The following is a 20,894-nucleotide window of genomic DNA, read 5'->3' as shown; positions in this document are numbered from 1 at the left end:
GCTGCTGCTGCAGGAGTGTGACGTCTTCTATATTGTGCATGTGTTCCAGAAGATGAATAAAACTGTTGACTAGATCGCTTTTTTTGTTGCTCATCATTCTGAAGAGATTTTTTAAACTTGCTTTGTACCTGTTTCTTCACCTTTGTATCAAGTTACCTAACAATTATCTGGTCTGCAGGTTGAGTAGATCATGCTTCATGTTTGTAGACAACCAATGCACAAAACTGTCAACTTGCGGCGAGATTTTGATAGAAACTGGTTTGTTTTGATGGTGTGAATGAGATGACCTACGTCATGCTCTCTCAAACATGGCTGGTCATTGAACTTAGTGAACTAGATATATTTGGAAGTTTAAATGGTGCTGCGACTGCTTTTGTTCTTGCAGGGTTTATGACCAGATACCTGAGCCTCGCTGGGTCATTTCCATGGGCAGCTGTGCGAATGGTGGGGAATACTATCACTACTCGTACTCCGTCGTCCGTGGCTGCGACAGGATTGTCCCCGGCGACATCTATGTCCCTGGATGCCCACCGACGGCTGAGGCTTTACGTTATGGTGTTCTCCAGATCCAGAAGAAACTCGACAGGCAAAAGGATTTCCTTCTCTGGTGGACCAAGTGAAATCCTCTTGAGTTGTCCAGATCCAGAAGAAACTCGACAGGCAAAAGGATTTCCTTCTCTGGTGGACCAAGTGAAATCCTCTTGAGTTGTCTGGTTCAGTTAAATGGATTGTTTCCCATCTCGACTTCAATGCTAAAATAAAGATAATACGCTGGATCATGCAGCTTGTGCTTCTTGTCAGTCTTGGTTTTGCGTTTTTGTTCTTATTTCTACGCAGGAGTGGCTCAATACATTTGAAGGCCTAAGGCGAACTCAATAAGAGGAACCTTTTTTTTCTTTCTCTTTTATCTTTGAGGCCTTTTCTGCAGTAGGCCAGCTTAAGACGAACTCACTAGGGGAGCTTTTATTCTTTATGTTTTGTCTTTAAAGCCTTTCCTGTGGTGAGCCTTCTTTGGGCTGGAGCCTTAAGCAACCGCCTCAGTCGCCTAAGAGTTGGGCCGACTCTGTTTCTAAGGGAGTCCTGCTTTGTTTTAATGGGACTTTGGATATATGTTATAATAATATCAAGTGAAATCAGTACTTTCCAGGCTATGCATATCTATAGAAAGGCCAACGGAGCTGCACACTGGGTGGTCTTGTACATGGCCAATCACTCCGGAGACACACTTTGGGTTGGGGAGAGTGAACTGCCTAGTGTGTTCTGGGATATGTTATATTTTGAGTTTTTTGAACGTGTCCATACTAAAATTGTATGAATCATCCATCTCAACAAAAAAAAAAAAAAACTTTTAGTTCCTCCTACTCTTTGTTTTGTAAATGCTGCATAATTTCTTGCCTGTCTGTTTGTGAACATCGACCAATGGTTCTAGAGGGACGTTCTCAGCGGTAGCATTTCTAAAGGCAGCATATCTCCTAAAAGGAAGACCTTTTCTTCACTTGCCAGTTGTCACGCCCCGGACCCGGATCCGTGACACGGCCGTGCTATTGCCGACTATCGCCCACAGTAGCACGCAGCCTCATACAGGGGTAGCAGGTAGCCAAAAGGATTCATCCTTATATATATATTAAAAGTTTTGCAGTACAACCTTCAACTGGTTGGAACCAAAAATACAGAACTTCTATACTATTCAAATATACAAAAGTATATAAGCTTCTTCCAAAAATACGAAGCTCTGTAACAAAATAAAAACATATCTGATGGCGATCACTGATGAGGATCTGAAAGAAACGAAACATAAACAGATGTGAGCTACACGGCTCAGTAAGTAATCCTGCATAATCCTATCGGATCAACCAGTATGCTAAACATGTAAATCAGGGTTTGAGAAGCTGACATGCACGTTTATCTAATGATCATCATGGCATAACATGTAAGCAATTTTAAACAAAGCAGTAGTGCAAATCACAAAAATTTTCATAATATATGCATATGAAACCGTGCCCCCGGCATGCCGTGGTCCATTCTCTCGGATGCTACTGCGAAGTCAGACTCGACCACTGGCGGGGCCAGCTCAGTTACTATTCAGCCACTGGCGGGGCAGCTCAGTTACTATTCAGCCACTGGCGGGGCAGGCCCAATTCCAATTCAGCCACTGGCGGGGCAGGCTCAGTTACTATTCAGCCACTGGCGGGGCAGCTCAGTTACTATTCAGCCACTGGCGGCTCAGTCATTCTCAGTAGCATCTTTGAGCCCATTATAGTGCCTCTGGGGCTAGCTAAGATTTTATAAACTTACATGCATGATTAAAATATCAATATCATCAGGTTGCATACATAGCCATAGCTTCTGGGATCATGCAAGTTACTTATGCATTGTAACATATCATGCATGAAACATATGTACTTAAAATAAATGCTTAGGAAAACATTAATAACATGACATGATCTATAATAGGATTAGAACAGGTTACTTACCTCAATTCGCTTTCCAAATTTCTCAAGTCCAGGTGACAAATCCTTAATCACCTAAAACAACACCATAGGGATCACATTATTCCCCATTTATTTATTATAAAATTTCTTAGTTCATCATACTATGAACTTACTTGCTTGGATCCCATCCAAGGATCTAGCCCAAGTCCAATTTACCCAATTTAGAGCCTTTGGGGCTCGATTTTTTTAAACTTAGCCTAGTCTAATTGGGCTTGGGTTAGTCAAATTTGGCTAACCCATTTCATTTTTTTTTTTTGTTTTTTTTTTTCCTCCTCCTTTCTTTCTCTTTTCTTTTTCTTCTTTTCTTCTCCTTCCCGAAGCTTCTCTTTTCTTTTTCTTCTTTTCTTCTCCTTCCCGAAGCTTCTCCCGACTCCTTTCTTCCTTCCGCCGCGAAGAGAGGAGGGTGAGCTAGGGAGGGGTTGAGCCACGGACGGCCGGCTCTCGCGACCGGCTCTCGCGGCCGTCACCCGCGACCGAAGCCCGCGACGCCCTCAACCGCGCTCGCGGCCGACGCTCGGCGCCCGCATCCCCGGCCGGCCTGCGGCCGAGGCTCGTGCCGGCGACGCTCGCAGCCGAAGCCGGTGGCCGCCGCACGTGACAATAAACCGATGAGTCCCTGTTCCCTCTCTCTTTTTTTTTTTTTGTGTGTGTGTGGGAGCCGCGCCGCCACCTCTTCGCCGGTGGAGAGGCGGGGGCTCGGCGGAGGCTGGCGGCCTCGGGGCCGCGCCGGTCGCCGGTACGGCCAGACCCGGCGACCCCTTGGCTGCCCCTCTGCCCGAGGGCGGCCTTGGCCGGGGTCGGTCATCCGCAGGCCGAGTCCGGTTGGGCTCGGCCCGGGTGGCGTTGGGCTCGGGTTCGGGCCGTTCTCAGGCCGGCCCGCGGCCTGTAGGTCCGGCCTGCAGTCCTCCTCCTGTCTCTCTCTCCCGTGCCGGTCTCCTCCTCACTGTGCCGGTCTCCTCCCCTCTGTTTCATCAGTGAAACAGAGGGGAGAATACCCCGCAGAGGGGTACCTCCACCCTGTCTCTGCCCAGAGATCTATTTACAGAGCCTTACCTTTTGTGGTCGGTTGAAGCTGTGGGGGATCACCTCGGTTCACAGTCCCTCCTTCCTCTCCTGGGCTGCAGGGTCCCTTCCGCCTCCAGCTCCAAGGCTTGGCTCTCTGGCGCAGTAGATCCAGAGGGTTAGAGGTTTAGGGAGGGTACATTCAATTCAGGGTTAGCAAATCTCAGGGGTTTTAAATACAGGGCTTATGACTTGACCCCAAAGGAGAGGTGGCGTTCTCTCCTTCCTCACTTCTCCGGGAGCCACCAGCTGCCCCTCCTCCTCAGGCCAGCTCACAGCTCCGTTGCCCGAGGGGGAGGAGGTGGCGGGCTCCTATTTTGCATGCCGGTGGGGGTTTCTCCGTTAGCCATCTGGTGGTCTTGTCTTTTCAGCCCTCAGGCGGGAGATTATGGCCATCTTGGGCCAGCTAACCCCTCCCTGGCCCAATACTATTCAACTGGGCCCTACAGTATTGGGCCCGGTCTGTATTGGGCCCGGACATTACACCAGTTGCTACGAATTATTCTGCCCTTTGAAACCTTTTGAAAACCATTTTGGGATTCTACCCTTCGTTTTGAACCTAGAACTGTGACATCTGCTTTCATATGCTGGTTTCATCTTTCAGACGTTCATATTGTCCTGTATCACAAACCATATTGTTCCGGGAGTTTTTTAATCATTCCTGAGTCCATTCTCTCAAACAAACAGTGGAAACCTATAACAAGCATTCTTCTTCCAAGTCATGCATGGACCTGCTTCCTGTAGCTTTTGTTTTCTCTTTTCGTTTTCAAGCATGATGAAACCTTTTCTATTTTTGGAAGCAAAGAATTGTTGCTTTCAAAAAAAAAAGGTGAAAATAAAAGCGAGGAATAAAGCAACAAGGATGCCATAAACACAATAAATTCTTCTTCCCTGCGGATACGCTGGGTGGCAATGTGAGCGAGCAGAGGAGCTAGTGCCATGTATAAACTTACCCAAAAAAATGCTATATACATGAGCATTAACAGCCTTGTAACAAGATGACTGGTGTTGACTTGTAGGTACTGGTCAAACAGAGGTTGACTAAAATATCTGTTCTACTATATAATACCAATCCCACAAGAAATACTGAAAATGCCCATATTTTCACATAATGCAGATATCTATTTTCTCTTGCACATAACTGTCCGTGGCTTTCATTCTCTGCTATTCTGGGATCATCCAAGCTCAATGAATTTCTTGGGTGAGGTACCGATCACAGGTCAATGCCTTCGCAGGAGAGAGTGCACTTTCTTGGAGCAGAGCATCAGGAAAAGGCTAGAGGGTTAGCAGGCGAACGCCTTGTCTATGATGGATAGGATCACCCTAGTACGATCAGCTCTCAGTTTGATCCCCATCTACCTTTTGTTCAATACCTTGGTGCCCATTGCAGTGTTACGGTGTTTGGAGTGTTGGTTCCGAAATTTTATCTGGTGGGGGCGGGGGGATAGCGGTGGTGTCCATCTTCTGGCATGGGACACGATTTGCCAGCCGTCCCGCAGTGGTGCCCTCGTATCCACTCCCTAATCGAGCGATGGGAGATCTTCGCCACTAGGATGGCAGCGAGGTTCATACTGGAGTCGTCGAGCTTCTGGGGCTCCATGATGAGGGCCAAGTATGGGGACTTGATGGACCCACATGTCTTCCGTGTGGGTAGGCGCAGTTTCTTCCTATGGCGAGAGATATGTGCTCGTGCCCCCTGGTACTTTCGGAGATACGATGGGAGATTGGTGATGGTTAAGTAGTGGACGTTTTGGGGGGACTGCTGGCTGGCTGACATTCCACTGTGCAGATGACCCACCTTTTGCAACCCTAGGGGATTGGAGGGGTGTAGAGTTCGCGATGTACTGGCTTAGGAGGGCAGGATTGGGATGGGGACCTCGTCCGACGGGTCTTTGGCGAGTGGTTGGGAAAGTAGGTGTTAGCGGTGCCGATCATTGTGGTTGAGGTGGGGCATAGGCAGGTGTGGGGCCGGATGGGGAGGATAAAGGTGCAGACACGAGACGTTCTTGGGTTGGTGAGGAGCCTTGCAGCTAGGCAGATAGAGGTAGGGTGGATCCGGCGGCTGTATATTCATCCTCGAGTGGCCTTGTTTATTTAGAAGGTCACCTGGGGATATCTGCCTACTGGGGAATCTTGGCCCGACGGAGGGTGCGCATCGCCCTGGGATGTTGGGCCTGTTAAGAGACGGAGGAGACTATGTTCCATGTCCTCTTTCGTTGTCAGAGGGCGGTTGCGTTATGAGAGTGTGCCTCGACTTGCTTTGGTCTGTAGTGGAGCTGGTCGTCGACAGAGGAGTTTTTGACCCTACTGTTTGAGTCCTGTCAGAGTCCCGAGCTTCTATCCTTAGGGATTAGGGCAGCCTATATGGCTTATCGCTGCTGGCTAGATCGCAATGCCCGCATCTTTGAGGACAGAGCCGAGCTTTTGAGAGTTGTAGCAGACACGCCCTACTTCATGCGGCAGAGGTCATTGATGTCACTGGTTGGGGCTGCCAGGGGAATATGGGGCTCTTATTTCGCTCACGTAGTACCCAGGTATGTTCTCATCTCCTATAAGTCCCCACACCCTGGTTTTCCTCAAGGTGAACTTCGACGGCAATACCCAAGAGGGTGGTTAGTGCGGCGTCGGCTTTATTATCAATCAGATATCAGCAGGCCAGACTAATGGCGGTTGGGGGTCAGCGCATCTTCGACCAATCTGTCGACAGTACTAAGTTGAGAGCAGCATGGGAGGGAGTATCCTATGCGAGACGGGTGCTAGGGGCAGACCGCATTATTATTGAGGGGGATTCCGCCACGGTAATCTAAGGGACTAGGGGTGCTGATGGGAGACTGCGACTGCTCTAAGATATTCGCCGTTTGTTAGGTGAATGCATCTCCTATCGGGCCTCTCATGTCTATAGAGAGGGCAACAATGCAGCGGATTGGGTGGGCTTCTATGCGGCTCATCATTCAGACGACTTCATCTGAGTGGACCAGGCTTATGTTCTGTCTTCCTTACAATCTATTTTACTTGTTGACTTTTTGGGCAATACTCACACCTGTTATGTGTGAGTTGCTGATGTACCAAAAAAAAAAACATTTTCCTTTTGGATAAATAGTATAACAGATAAAACATTGTGAAATCTACCAGTAGACTGCAACATATGCTCCATAATTGAGTCATTTATCTTAGATCCATCTAGCACTAAAAGCATATATTTTAGAACTAATAGCAAAAGCTTAATCATCCCCTCGCTAATGACATGCAGTCACAGATAGCTTGAAATAAGGCTTGAGGTGAGGTGAGATCTCTGCGTTGCATCTTTTGCGCTGCAAAGGGCTTTGTATATCTCGGTTGTTGCTACATCACTGATATCGGAAACGGAGGGCTCTCACACAATTTCTTTACATAGTGTGTCTAGCATCTCAAGGCGATGATCTTGGTTTCCAAAATGAGCAGGGATTCTTATGCAAAGGATGCACGACGGAGGATCTGAACTCGATGTCCATCTAGAAAAATCTGAGCCCTCGAATAAGTCCGGAGAACTACGGGAACAGAGTCCCGTATACCCGAAATTAGGTAACATCCAACGGCTATAATCACTCCAATCATCATCATCCCTCATCAATCGTATGGAGCCCGGCTATGCGCTCACCAAGCAAAATAAACTCGCACCTTTGGGGTCCAACAAGGGCACGGCGTCCGCCCGTGTCCTTCCGTCCGTTCTATATCTATATATATCCATCTCGAGCCCTTTCTCCATTGTTTCCCCTTTTCTATTCTCTCTCTTCTTCTGATCCGAGCTCCGAAGGATTTAATGGCGGAAGAGCTCCAGTTTTCTTCTCGTCTCGACAACAAGCGAAAGTTCGATGACGCGGCCGGATCTCCACCGTCGCCGATCGCCGCCCTGCCGCCCGGGCGGCGGCCGACGGGATTTTCGGCGCCGATCACGTCGCCGGACGGCCACTCCGCTGTGGTCTCGCCTCCGTCGTCGTACAACAGCGTCCCGCCTCCCGCAGATGGGATTCAGCTCGCCAAGCAAAGGGCGCAGGAGATCGCAGCGCGGCTCTTCAGCGATGCCGAGGCGAAGCGCCCCAAGGTCGAGAACGGCGGTGGGGGCGCGGATGATGCGGCAGATAAGGGGTTTATCACTGGTTTGTTCTTTCTTTGATATTTTACTAGGCGATCTTGCCCTAAGTTCGAAGGGTTTTCTGCTTGCGTGTACGGATTTGCGTAATCTTAGGGTTTTTTTTTTTTTTTTTTTTTGCGATTGCCTTTGATTTTAGGGTTTATCTATTATAGTGTTTCTCTTTGATCATGTGTTTAAACTCCACTGGTGGAGGCTTCGGCTCCGGTCTGGATCTTTTCCTTTCTTGATTTCTTTCCCTCTTTTTGTCTTTTTTGTGCGCGCTTGCTTTCTTGCTTTTACGGACGACTTGTGTTGAAATTTCGTTGATTTCAGTTGATTAATAGCACATGGTTGAAGCATATTTGCTGATATTTTTTGGCATCTTGAGTGAATTGGTTTGCAACGAGAAATGGTTCTAGTCTATCAATTACAAGCTGTGTTCAATGATTCGTTTAATTCAAGATGATAATTTTGCTGTTTGATTGGGTGTAGGGTCATGTTATTATATTCCAGCAGTTGCTTTTTCTTTTTCTGGACTTGTGTTTTTGCTTGTTGTATTGATGGTATAATAGCCTTTGCTTTTTTATGGTGTCTTCGATTCACCGGTTAAGGTTTTTGGTGATGCTTTGGTTCATTACCAGAAGAACATATAAAAGTAGCCCATGTACGAATCACCAAATATCATTTGATAAAAATAGTAGATTTCTTTTGTTTCCGAGCATTAAATCCAAGATCCTAATAAACAGAAGAAAGAAACGAATAACTTCTTATTTTCCACAACCCACATGTATAAGGGCTTTTTTTTTTTTGGTTCGGAAGGATTTGTCAAGTTTTTCAACTTTCAATTCAGAGTATTTTCCTACTCTTTTTTTTCTTTTTCAGTATGAAGTATGAGATGATATTTAATGCATCTAAATAATATATGCCAAGATGTCAATGAGTAGAATAACTTGCTTCTGTCATACGCTTTAGGACATCTTGCTAAAGTGTTCAATCCATTTAGGTCTTCTGACTCTGTGGTTCCATATTTATGTCTTCATGTATCAGACCCTCTGCAGAAGCCCCTAGGTCAGCAAATGGCATCACAAGTTGGTATGGCCCCCCCTCCTTCATATTCCATGTATGGCTATCAGGGTTCAAACAAGCAAATCCATATTCCAAATGGAAGGGTACTCATTCTTTCTTGATGGATATGTGGCTTTTATCTTTTTATTGTTATGTAATGTGAAAGCTGGAATATTACATGCATGGTCCATACTCCACAATTGCTGCACATGCATAGTCAATATTTTATTGTTCCGTTCTCAGGTAGGTGTCATCATTGGTAAAGGTGGAGAGACGATTAAATATCTTCAGCTACAGTCAGGTGCCAAGATTCAGGTTACTAGAGATGCAGATTCTGATCCCAATTCAGCAACTAGACCAGTGGACCTCATGGGTACTCCTGAGCAAATCAGCAAGGCTGAGCAGTTGATCAAGGATGTGCTTGCAGAGGTATTACTTATGAATCTCTTGGTTTAGTAGTTGATGCATTGCGTCTCCTGTTTCAGAGACATGCTCGTTCACTTTTTCAAGACATGATCGCTATGCAGGCTGATACTGGGGGTTCTGGCATTGTCGTTGCTCGAAAATTTGGAGGCGGTCAAGTTGGTGCAGAGCAATTTGTAATGAAAGTTCCAAACAACAAGGTAATCTAATTTGTGATATGCACTGCTTTGGCAAATTTTTATGCCGACTTATTCTTTTACAGACTTTAATAAGTGATCTTCTTCCAGGTTGGTCTGGTCATTGGTAAAGGTGGTGAAACAATAAAAAACATGCAAGCTAAGACTGGGGCTCGCATCCAGGTCCCTTTTTTTCCTTAAAAGTTTTATTATTATCCACATATGTTGTCATTCAAGTATAATGTGATGATAGGATTAAGCAAACTTTGAGCTCCTTTCTTGACAAGATTTTAGAAGCTGGGTCATTGGTCATCTTAGTGGGTGACCGAGACTGAGGTGAACTGAGATATTGGTTTATCTTGGTTGGGATGGAAAGTTGGAAAATGGGTGAGATTTTCTAAATTTCTGCCTATATTTTTTAGAACTGAAATATCGAAATCTTGGCCAATATGGTAAATCCAGAATTAGAAAAAAAATGATTTTGAGATTTATAAATTTAAGGGAATGGGTTCCATGCTACTTGGGTAGTGTATATATCACCCCATATATGGATACCATATTGGCCAATAACTTGGGATTTATCAGTTTATATTGGCCAAGATGATAAGGGCTAAGAATATCATATATAATATTTGTGAGTGGCTGATACTGATACAAACTGAGATCTCGGCGGAGATGAATTAATCATTTATATGAGAATTGCATAGTCCTTAGTTATGGCAGTGGACTCTTGACTTAAAAGATATGACATAGACTCAAGATATAAGGAGTGCTATACTGGCTGCTTATACACACTGGGCTCTCCGATATTACTAATGCCTTCTTCAGTTCTTTGAATCATTTGGAAGGACGCTAGCACTTGATTCTCCTTTTTGTGCTGTCGCTATTTCTCCATGTATTCTGCAGAAGAGAACTTCTGGGTCTCAGTGCTGCTGTAATAGATTGTTGGATTGAACAAATAACTCATGCGTTAATTTGAATATCATTTTCCGTATCATCTTAGTGCTTATTCAATCGTAAGGTGCATAATGAAATGCTTGTTCAGAATAGCTTCAATCCCGAGCTTCATAGAACTTCAAGTGATCTCATAATCCGCTTTGTATTAACATACTGTTGTCATTATAGTTCTGTCATGTTTGTTTTTTCTGGATTTAAGTTAATTTGCCATGTTTTGGTCATATTATTAGATTTTTGCGGACTTCTGATTTTTATAGTATATACTATCTGGTCTTTGCAGGAATGCGTTATTTTCCAACCTTTCTTATGTCAGAAATCTTTTCAATCTTTGTTTTTTATTTCCTTTTCTGGATAGATCATAGATGCACTAGACATCGATTTTGGTATATCAGTTTCTTTTTTTTATGCTGCTTGTTATTCTATCATTAAGTTAAGATACTGAACTATGAGAATTTGTCCATTTCATTTCAGCTGATACCTTTGCATCTTCCTCCGGGTGATATATCGACAGAAAGAACAGTACAGATAGATGGTACTAAGGAGCAAATTGAATCTGCAAAACAATTAATCAATGAAGTCATTAGTGAGGTATGTACAAAGGCCACTTTTTTTGGGGTCGTAGGTTTGCACACTAGCTCACTATCTGCATATTGTTTCCTGAGATTCTTTTTAAGGGAATATTTGGTTGGAGGTGGGATGGTCTCTAGAATGGGAATGAGTGACTCCATTCCAGAGGTTTGGTTGGGGGGAGTCCCATTCCCATTCCAATTCCAGTGGTGAATGGAGCATTCAAAATTCCAAAATCCAATCCGACCTCTCCTTTAGTATTCAAATTTCATTCAAATTTTGATTCCAGTCATAAACCAAATGCATTGGGAAATATGGCCATTCCGATTCCCATTCCAATCAATTCCGATTCCGATTCCGGTCGCTAACCAAACACACCCTAAATGTTTTGTGAATATTTGATATACTAGATATACTATTGCTTTGTGGGATATGAGACTTTAGTTCATAGTAAGTCTATTTAGGTTTGCTTGCTTAATAGTTATTTGCAGTGTGCTGTGAGCAAGTATCTTAAAGGAACTGATCATTGCGTGCAAGGTTTGGACATCCTTTTTTTTTAAAAATGTATCAAGGAAATTATGAATTTCCTGATATAGTTCTTTCTTTCTGGTATCCGTCTTAGCGAAATCATAATAACAATGGATCATAGTTAAATGATCAGTTATATTGACGTCTTCTCATTTAATTTGTTTCTCTAATCTGGTGAACGATCGACTATTTATCCAAGTATGTACATATATTCATATATTATACATATACATGCATATCTTTATATGCAATCTTTTTCATTTTTCTTTTGTTTGGTTGTTTATTCAAATTCATTGTGGTATACTTTTGACTGGAATAAACTCCAAGCATTATTAGGTTTCTTTTGCCTGAATATGCACTTTGTTTTGTGGTAAGATTTATTAGTAGCTTGCTCTAATCTGCTTTAATGGTTTTCCATATTTTATTGTCTTCAGTTCACGACCCATATGGTAAATATCTTCAATACTTTGTATGGTATGAGGCATGGTCTGCCGTACCGATCGGTACGGGTCGGTACCGGCCGGTACATACCGGTACCGGATCCTACTGGTACGGTACCGCTACATATTTCGGTACCGAACCGTACCGACGGATACCGATGCGTACCGACTTGTACCGACCGGTACCGATGCGTACCGACCCGTACCGACTCGGTACCGATGCGTACCGGTCCGTACCGACTCGGTACCGGTCCGTACCGACTCGGTACCGACCAGTCCGTACCGGCTCCAAATTTTTTTTGGCTTTTAGCCCCATCGGTACAGTACCGGTTCGGCTCGGTTTGGTTCGGTACCGTACCGGTACCGATGCCTACTGGTACGTCGGTACAGTCGGTACCGCGTACCTTACTATGAGGCTTTTATATCTATACGGTTACATTGCTTGACATTGACAAAATTTTGTATAATATTTGCTTCACTAAAATGAAAATTCTTTTGATTGTGAAGTTGATATTACATCAAGAGTTTTTTGATATTGAAGAAAAATCTTGGTTGGTGCAACTATAAATTGTTCTTGTTTATCACTTTATGTGCATCATGTACAACTCACCTCTAATCGAAGAGTTGCCTTTCATGGAGGTTGAGAAGATTGCATCTGTATCCTACACAGAAACAGGAATTTGTAAACTGATCAGTTTGGCACCTTGATAGTTGTGCTTTTTCCGCAAAGCAAAATTGTCGATCTTTAGTTGGGTTCATTAGCATATATGGAGGAACAAAGATGATGTTCTGGAGGTTTATGAGTGGTAAATTATGGGGGATATTGTTTAAATTTTGAGTGAATTGGAGGGCCCCAAGGAGTAACATAGGAGAGAATGAAGTGAGAACAGATTATCAAGATTTCTTAGATGTGCAAATTGCAGGTCTTGCACGAACTGGATGAGAGGCCCTGGTCAGGGGAAATATAGTTTCCCATGTCTCTTAAATGGGGAAAACTAGTATACTGATCACGGGCCCTGGTTAGGGGAAACATAGTTTCCCATGTCTCTTCAATGAGGAAAACTAGTATGCTGATTCTTGTCTTCAATCTTGACTTCTATAATTTGTTAAGATATCCGCCTTGATGTATGTATGCTTGGTTGCCATGCAGTGTAGTAGAAGACGAGTTTAATAGTTCTGCTCAAGTTATTCATATTATATTTACTATTTTAAGTTAATATTCTGAGTACAATTGATAAAATTTTGTTGACTTGTTAGTTAGTGAACAGTCATTATTTCTTAAATGTGATATTTTAGTATTGCTCAGGAGGAGCATGGATAAGGATCCCTGTCTTAAGTGGACAATTTCTTCGTTAAGCTCCCTTCTGTCAACTTTTTCCCTGTTTAATTTTCTATCTCTCATGTTAGCTAACTTGCTCCCAGTGAAAACATATACTTTAGAATCTTGGGTATTAAATATGTGGGTTTTTTGTTAGAATGCTTGATTTTATAGTAGACATGCAGTTTGCTGCCGTTCTTGCTACAGTGCTAGATTTTAGCATCTAAGGATATCCGTAAAGTAACTTGGAACTTATCATTGGACGTATCTGCTGAATCTATTTGTTATTAGCAGGATACCTTTATTTTTTTGTCTCTAGAGGTTTTCTGCTTTGTGAATTTCGTGCCTTCCAGGATATTATGCTGGAGTTTCATTTGCACTTCAGGTTAAATGTCTTAGGCAAGCTTGTTGCTGTATCTTTTGCAGAGATGAATGATGAAATCAATGGATGAGTGCTGATTTTTTGTAATATTTTTGAGCTTATTGTTCTTGGGAATAATTGTAGGATTAGCAATGTGCTGGTGACCCCAGCATGGTGCAGGGGTATAGACAACCCATTATCAGTCTTTTCATGGCTTTTCTTGGCTTGGCACTGGTATGGTCTTGAACCTCCTCTCCAGAATTAATGCTCATTGGCCTCTTGAAGGGGATGTTTAATTAGGAATATTGCAGAGATTGCTTTAAGTTTTCTTCTGACAAAACAAACATTGAGGTTTATTAACCTAATTGCTTTCAGCTTTATAGTCTGCAATTTTAAGTGTCTGGTACCTTATTATGGTCTGCAAGGAGAAACTGTAATGACATGCTCAGCTATGCTGAAGTATTTGATATAAGAACCTTGCAGTTCTACTTATCTGAACTTTATAACTGTTCTTTCCTGAGCATATCCCTTCATCATGAGAATCCTTTACTGCAAGTACCTATCTGACATTCTCTAATTAATAATTCTGTGACCATCAATTTCAAACTGTTTTAAAGCTCTGATTATTTTGTATACTTTTTGGCTTTTAATTGTACCATCTACTTTGTCTCAGTATTAAAAGGCTATTATTCCATATATTGTTGTAAGCAACAAATTTGTACTCTAATATTGTTTTACACTCATCAAATATTTGTTTAACTATTGAGGCCTTTTAGTAATTGACTTTGGCAGGAGCAAAGGGGTATAATTCCAATTCGATACATTGTACAAAGTAGTTTGCTGGTTGGTTATAATCATTCTATGATGTCAGTGTTTAATTTACCTCCCCTCTTTTCCCCTTGCTGTTTTACCCTTCATGACAGAGTGCTTTCTATAGTCTTTTCTTCTAATTTTCTATGCCTGGAATGATATTGATATCTGCGCCTATAGACTGGTGATACCTTCTTTGTCGTCCACTTTTTGTTTTTGTATATCCTTCTATATTGGAGGTATTTGCATTTTGTACATCATTTATGTTTTCTTCTGGAAGAAATGCTAGTGCATTCCTTGGTATTGCTCCTGTCATTTTTTGAATCCTGTACACTCTTCATCTTTAATTTTGCTTTGCGAGCATAATGATGCCTCTTTGTATATGCTTATTAATTTCTTCTAGATAAGGTCTTTTTTGCACCACTTAAGAAGTGAGCATCGTTGCTATCAAAAGAAAATATTGGAGCACCTTTTTTGCTGGCCTCTACTGTTACCACTCAAAAAAGTATTTCACTTCCATAGTAACGTTGTTGTTTGTCAATAAGAATGGTGAATGGACTCTGGTCTGCAAGTGCAGCATACTGACTATGCCATAAATAGGAAACTGATGGCTGAACTTTGATGTTTTTCCTGACATCCATTAAGTTGTTAGTATTGACGTCTCAAATTTGTTTGGTTCTTTTCCTTGGCTGAACATTATTTCTTGTTTGTCTTCTCAAGTAGCACAGGATCTTCTCCATTCAATTGTATCCTTGTAGTCTTCATCTTAAGGGCTTATTGTATTTTTTTTTTTATGCCTGTAGTCTTCATCTCAAGGGCTTATTGTATTTTTATTGCCTTTGCTGAGTGGTTTACATATGCTACTGTTAGAATCTTAATGAAATATTCAAATTAGCCCCACTCAACTTTATACTATAGACAATTGATATATGTGTAAAGCACATTCTTTGATGTAATCACCTAATGCTGGTATCTTGTGGAGGATTCTTCTGACCTGCCTTTAGCAGGACTATGTAGGCAGGATGTTTCTTGCATCTGTTGTCTTTTCGCGTGTCAAATTGTTAATTAGACAATGGTTTTCACCTTCTTAGGGGTGCAATCGAGCCAAGCCGAGTCGAGTAACTAGAGGCTCGAGCTTGATTTGATTCAAAATACTCGGGCCAAAAACTCAACTTGAGATCAGTCGAGCCTTAATATCCAAGTTTGAACTTGACTCGATCAAAAAATAAAAAATTACAATACTCGTGATCAACTCGAGTCGAATATCAATGGAGACATACTCGAGATCGAGTATATATATGGTTATAAATTAGAAATATGGTTAAAAGTTAAAACAAAATATAACATAATATTATATTTTATTAAATTAAGTATATATATATTATAAATTAAATATATTCTTAAAAATATATACTCGACTAGGCTCGCGAGCTTTTGAGCCGACTATTTTGCTACTGGAGAGTCGAGCTCGAGCAGCTTGAGCTGCTCGGCTCATTTGCTCTCCTACACCTTCTTTATAGTTGGCATAGTCTGTCTTGTGTTATTTTTTACTTTTTCTGACTGGCCTTCTTTATACATGTTTTAGAGACCTCGCTTATGTTATTACTTGGTAGCTGTTGGTGACAGCAGCATTTTTTTTGTCTTGTTCTTTAGTCATATCCACTGTCATCATGGTTTTTCTATCACTGTATTGTGTTTTTTTTTTTGGCTCCTTATAGTGGTAAGCGCATACATATCATTCAGTCAAGTTGCAAGTCATCTTATCTTTTAATAGTCCAGTGATATTTTGGTATGCACTTAATCGTCAGTTACTGATATAATTATGGCCCTTTCTGTTGATCATGGAAAATACAACACTAATATTGTAATATCAATTATCCATGTTAATTTATAGAACTTTTGTTTCCTGTGGCTATATATGGAATTTGTTTGAGAACATGTCTCGCTTTTGCAACTTTTCTATTGTTCAAATTTGTTTTGGAATGTGGAGAGGATGGACATCTGCTGATCTAGCTTGATACAGTTTCGTCCAGTGTGGTACGTGTGTGTTTCTTACTTTTTCTTTTTTTTTTTCCTTTCAAATTACACATAGGTGTTATTACCTGGGCCCTTCATTAGGATTTGAATTTAAATTGTTAAATTCCCTCTCACTTGGCCACTCTTTTGTTGCTTTATTTGGCTATATTTTAGGTTTCTCTCTGCTTTGCTTGCATTGGAAAAAATTTTGCAAGTTTAAGAAAGATATTTTTATGCAGAATCGCGTCAGGAATCCTCAGGTGGCTGGAGGATATTCTCAGCAAGGATACCGTCCGCCCCGGCCTCCTATGAATTGGGGTCCACCTGGACCACCCCCAGTGCAGCAACCTGGTTATGGCTACATGCAACCTGGTGCATATCCTGGGCAGCCCCCTCAATATAACATGTCTCAACCTCCTTACATAGGCTACCCTCCACCTGCATCTGGTGGATTGTCTTCTGGCTGGGATCAGTCATCGAATCCTCCAACTCAGCAAACCACGCCTGGAACTGGATATGATTACTACAACCAACAGCAACAGCCACAGCAGCAGCAAGCTCTTGGGGGATCTTCTGCTCCAGCAGAGAATACAACTTACGGTTATGGCCAGCCACCTAGTTACAGCTCGCAAGGGCAATATGGCAGCACAGCTTACTCCCAGGCTGCTGTTGGCCAGCAGCAAGGCTATGGGCAAGACAACTATTCTGGTGGCTATCATGCTCCTGCATCACAGACTGGATACTCTCAGCCCCAGTCAAATCCCCCGGCTGGCTATGATCATCAGCAAGGTTATGGATCCACTCCAACATATGCAGCGGCTACTAACCCAAGTCAAGGTGGGCCTACACAAGTGCCTTCATCTCAACAGGCTCCACCAGTTCAGCCCACTGGGCCCCAGCAAGGGTACACTAGTCAACCACAAAGCACAACATCTCCAGCCTATCCTTCTCAGGGAACTGGACAGCCTGGATATGGCATGCCCCCAACTTCACAACCAGGGTATGGGAACCAGCCCCTTACTCAGACTGGATATGGGCAGTCCATGCCGTTTCCCGAACCTGGTTATGGGCAGTCTCCTCCAGCCCAGAAACCACCTACTCAGCCAGTTTATGCTCAAGCCCAGCAGCCGCAGACCACTCAAACTGGTTATATTCAGCCTGCTCCAGTTCAACCAGGATACTCTCATGGACAGCCGCCACCAGCACAATCAGCTTATGGGTCTGTAGGTCCTCAGCATAGTTATGGACAGCAGCAGCTATATGGCAGTGTGCCATCACAGAGCCAGCCAGGTTATGTGCAGCAGCAGCAGCAGCAGCAGCAGCAATAAACTGATTCTTATGGCGGCAGTGTTGGTGGGTATTCACAGCAATCTGGTGCTGCGCATGGTTCCTATGATGCTCCTGCTATGACAAAGGCTATTCCCAGCGGAGTAGCAAAAGCCTCTCTTCAGAGTTGATATCATCTAGCAAGACTTTGTTATGTAGTGTTTCCTCTTAATAGTTTCTGCTGTTTCTGAGTAGCCTTGAATTTCTGAGGACTCTGTAGGTTGCGTAGATTTCATCATGTTGAAGTTTCTTTTTTTGTCAAATGACAACTGCATGAAGTGTTTTGTTAAGTTTGATCAAACCGTCTGTAGGTTTATTCCAACTGCTTTTAGTTGTTTCTTTATTGGGAAGTAAGATGTGTGGATTGCATATTTTGTGCTACCATTTTAGAAGTGCATGCCGGATAGCATTTAAGTTGATTATATTTCATAGATGTTTGAAATTGTTGCTTTAGAGTTCGATCATGTAAATCAATTTATCGCATACAATATAGACTTGTGCAGCCACTGGTGGCTGCCACAGAATTATGTCCCCAAAGGGGTCAACATTGTCAAGGCAGGAAATTTAGCTTCAAACAGTAGCTGCTGTACCATAGCTGTGGCATATCAGATTGTTCAACTATGTTTGGTAAAATTGTTTCAAGGGCTCTTACAGTGTTGAAGAACTTTGAACATTATTGACTCGGATAAGCAGCAGTCTTGGTGCCATGCATTCACTCATAAACGCAACCTATTTGGTATTTGACTTGTCTGTGTCCTCACAGGGGCTTGAGAAATAAACGATCCAGCCATGTTCTGTTTTTCAGCTTGGCTTCTGGGAGTCCAAGCTGAGGGTCTTTTGACCTGATGCCTCGTACTTCACGTAGACGTTTAGAGGTTCTCATTTGCAAGGTTTTTGTTATGTCTATTTGCTTATGAATCAGAGGTATTGATCTGAGAGGCAAAGAGGCTGCTCTTTGGAGTCGGCGAATCTCATTCGAAACTGCCTCATATATTAACGAGAACAGAAAATTCATGTAACTGCATATATAGCTCTAAGAAGTGCCTGTGTTTCTAATCGCGTCTTAAGAAATGAGAACGTAACCTTGTTATTAGGCAATTTTATCGGTTTCTAGAATTGTGTTTTTGAATTGTTATTTACACCTCAGAAGGTTCTTTTGTGTATGCATGAGGTATGATGTATCTTTGTATTTAATGAATTTAGCACCCTTTCAATGGAGGAACTTATAATCAAGCCAAGTTAGGGAAAGAATAATGGAAGGGAATGAAAGTTCAGACGGTATGGATGCAAAATTCAGATATTTTGGGAGGATCGATGTAATTCTGTCTTTTAAAGGCTCAATAATCAGATAAGGAATTCCAAAAAGATAATACGAGGAAATTTTGAAAAAAATCATGCTTGGATGTTTGGTTGACTTTCAACATTTTATCAGGTGATTCCACATAGATGGAAAAATGTCCTAGGCATGAGACATGGCCCGATAGGCTGTTTATTCTACGGTATTTGGTGTCGCATGTCTTGGATGAAACTCGTTACACCTACTAAATCACCTGCTTTCATTGCCGGAGGAAACTTTGACATGGCAAAAATACAAAATAAAAATTTAAGAATTGTGATATAGTGGTCTCTTGTGCCTTATTTTTTTGGTACATGAGGAGGAGGCTAAGTCTTGAACAAAATTCGAAGCCTGGTATAGTGGTCTCTGGTGGCTTCTTAATTGGATGTATTGCTCAAAGAAATCTCTGGCCGTGCAGCTTGTCATGAATTATCCTGCAAACTCCTGCCTGCCCAAGCCGGCCGCAAGGTACCTCAATGCAGAAGCCCTCCTAAGAACATTAAGAGTTGTGAATTGTAACCATATACTCGAGCTAGATAAACCACAGCAATCTACTGTCCTATCAAGTGATGTAGAATGACCTTTCCTTGACAGGGACGAGCTTTGTAATATACTGTGGCGAGCAACAGAGGGAAGAAAAAGCAAATAAAAATCAAACTTCTTGTCGAGACAAAAAGTTTTTAACTGACGATTTAACTAAGAGTTGACGATGAAGATATTGCGCCCAAGTGCCTATACTCACTCGCCGTCTCCAATCTAAACAACTAGATGGCTGCCACAGGTTTTACATCGGCGCTTAAGGCAACCTATACAGTTAATATGATCAAATATTTCGTCTAATAAACCTAGCAGTGTTTGCCTAGTTGCTATTCCAAATTACCAGCTGACTAGGTTAACGATAAGTATCCATCGGAGTGAGAAAATTATTACAGCTCAGTCATCATACTGTAGTCTGGTTCCAATAGGTTTTGGGTCCGTACTAGTGGTCTTGGTTTTGGGATCCATAACCAGCCAATGGGGCTGAGATAAGGGACGGAACCAGGCACGATTTAAATGTTAGGGGTAACAAGATTCTAGTAGAATGTAAAGAAATGCGTCGCCCAATAGATGCCCCTCAAAATTTATATGAAATGTGAAATGTTACGCCACTAATGGATTTTTTTTTTTTTTTGGTATACCTGCACCTCACACTAATCTCGCGTGAGCATTGCCTACTAAGTCAAAGGACAAAATACTTTACAGTGGTGGAGGGACAGGTACATAGTGGGTCCGAAGAATATTTCCAGAATGATGAGCAGCAAAGGAGGCGATCCAGTCAGCAGCCCTGTTCGCCTTCCGAAACACATGGCCAACCTGGAAGACATCATACTCCTGTAGTAACCGTCGTACGTCTTTTCTCGACCCCTCCTGTAAAATCCACTCAACCACCTCCACTAAATCCTCCTCGAGGATGATATACTGAACCTTCAGAACTCACATCAATAAGAAACACCCTCCCATGCGGCCTTGAGCTCTGCCCCAGAACAGATAACTTGAAGGTGTGCCGCCCACTCGCCACAATCAGTCTGGACTCGTGATCCCTAATCACAAAGGCAGCACCTGTGCTTCCTCCACCGATGGACAAATTGCCATCAAAGTTCACTTTAAGGTTGCCGGGGGTGAAAGGCTTTTAGAATGTGAGTACATACCTAGGCACTATAGCAGCAGAAGGGGAACCTTATATGTTCCTAGCCAACCCAGATACAACAGTTATAGTAGCCTTGGATACCTCACTGGCCTGACGGATACCTCACTGGTCTGACAGATAGCTCTATCCACCACAATCCTCAGAGGGGTTCTTTTGCTCTCGAAGACTCTATCATTTCTATCCAATCAAATATGATAAGTCAGATAAGCACCACCAATG

The 20,894-nt window shown here is 42.7% G+C and overlaps 1 protein-coding gene across 1 annotated transcript; it reads left to right on the top strand.

Moving 5' to 3' along the window:
• The first annotated feature begins 7,181 nt into the window (after nucleotides 1–7,181).
• Nucleotides 7,182–18,023, top strand: LOC103714215 (uncharacterized). The gene is made up of 7 exons (XM_008801398.6): nucleotides 7,182–7,690; nucleotides 8,713–8,834; nucleotides 8,974–9,159; nucleotides 9,258–9,353; nucleotides 9,441–9,512; nucleotides 10,758–10,874; nucleotides 16,566–18,023. The coding sequence occupies exons 1-7, from the start codon at nucleotides 7,354–7,356 to the stop codon at nucleotides 17,652–17,654; spliced, it is 2,019 nt and encodes a 672-aa protein (XP_008799620.4). The 5' UTR covers nucleotides 7,182–7,353; the 3' UTR covers nucleotides 17,655–18,023.
• The last annotated feature ends 2,871 nt before the right edge of the window (nucleotides 18,024–20,894 follow it).

Source organism: Phoenix dactylifera, chromosome 1 (genome assembly GCF_051530095.1).
Source record: "Phoenix dactylifera cultivar Ajwa chromosome 1, Ajwa_hap1_PhDact_Kaust_v1.1, whole genome shotgun sequence".
NCBI lineage: Eukaryota > Viridiplantae > Streptophyta > Magnoliopsida > Arecales > Arecaceae > Phoenix > Phoenix dactylifera.
This window is presented reverse-complemented; position numbering and strand designations above follow the sequence as displayed.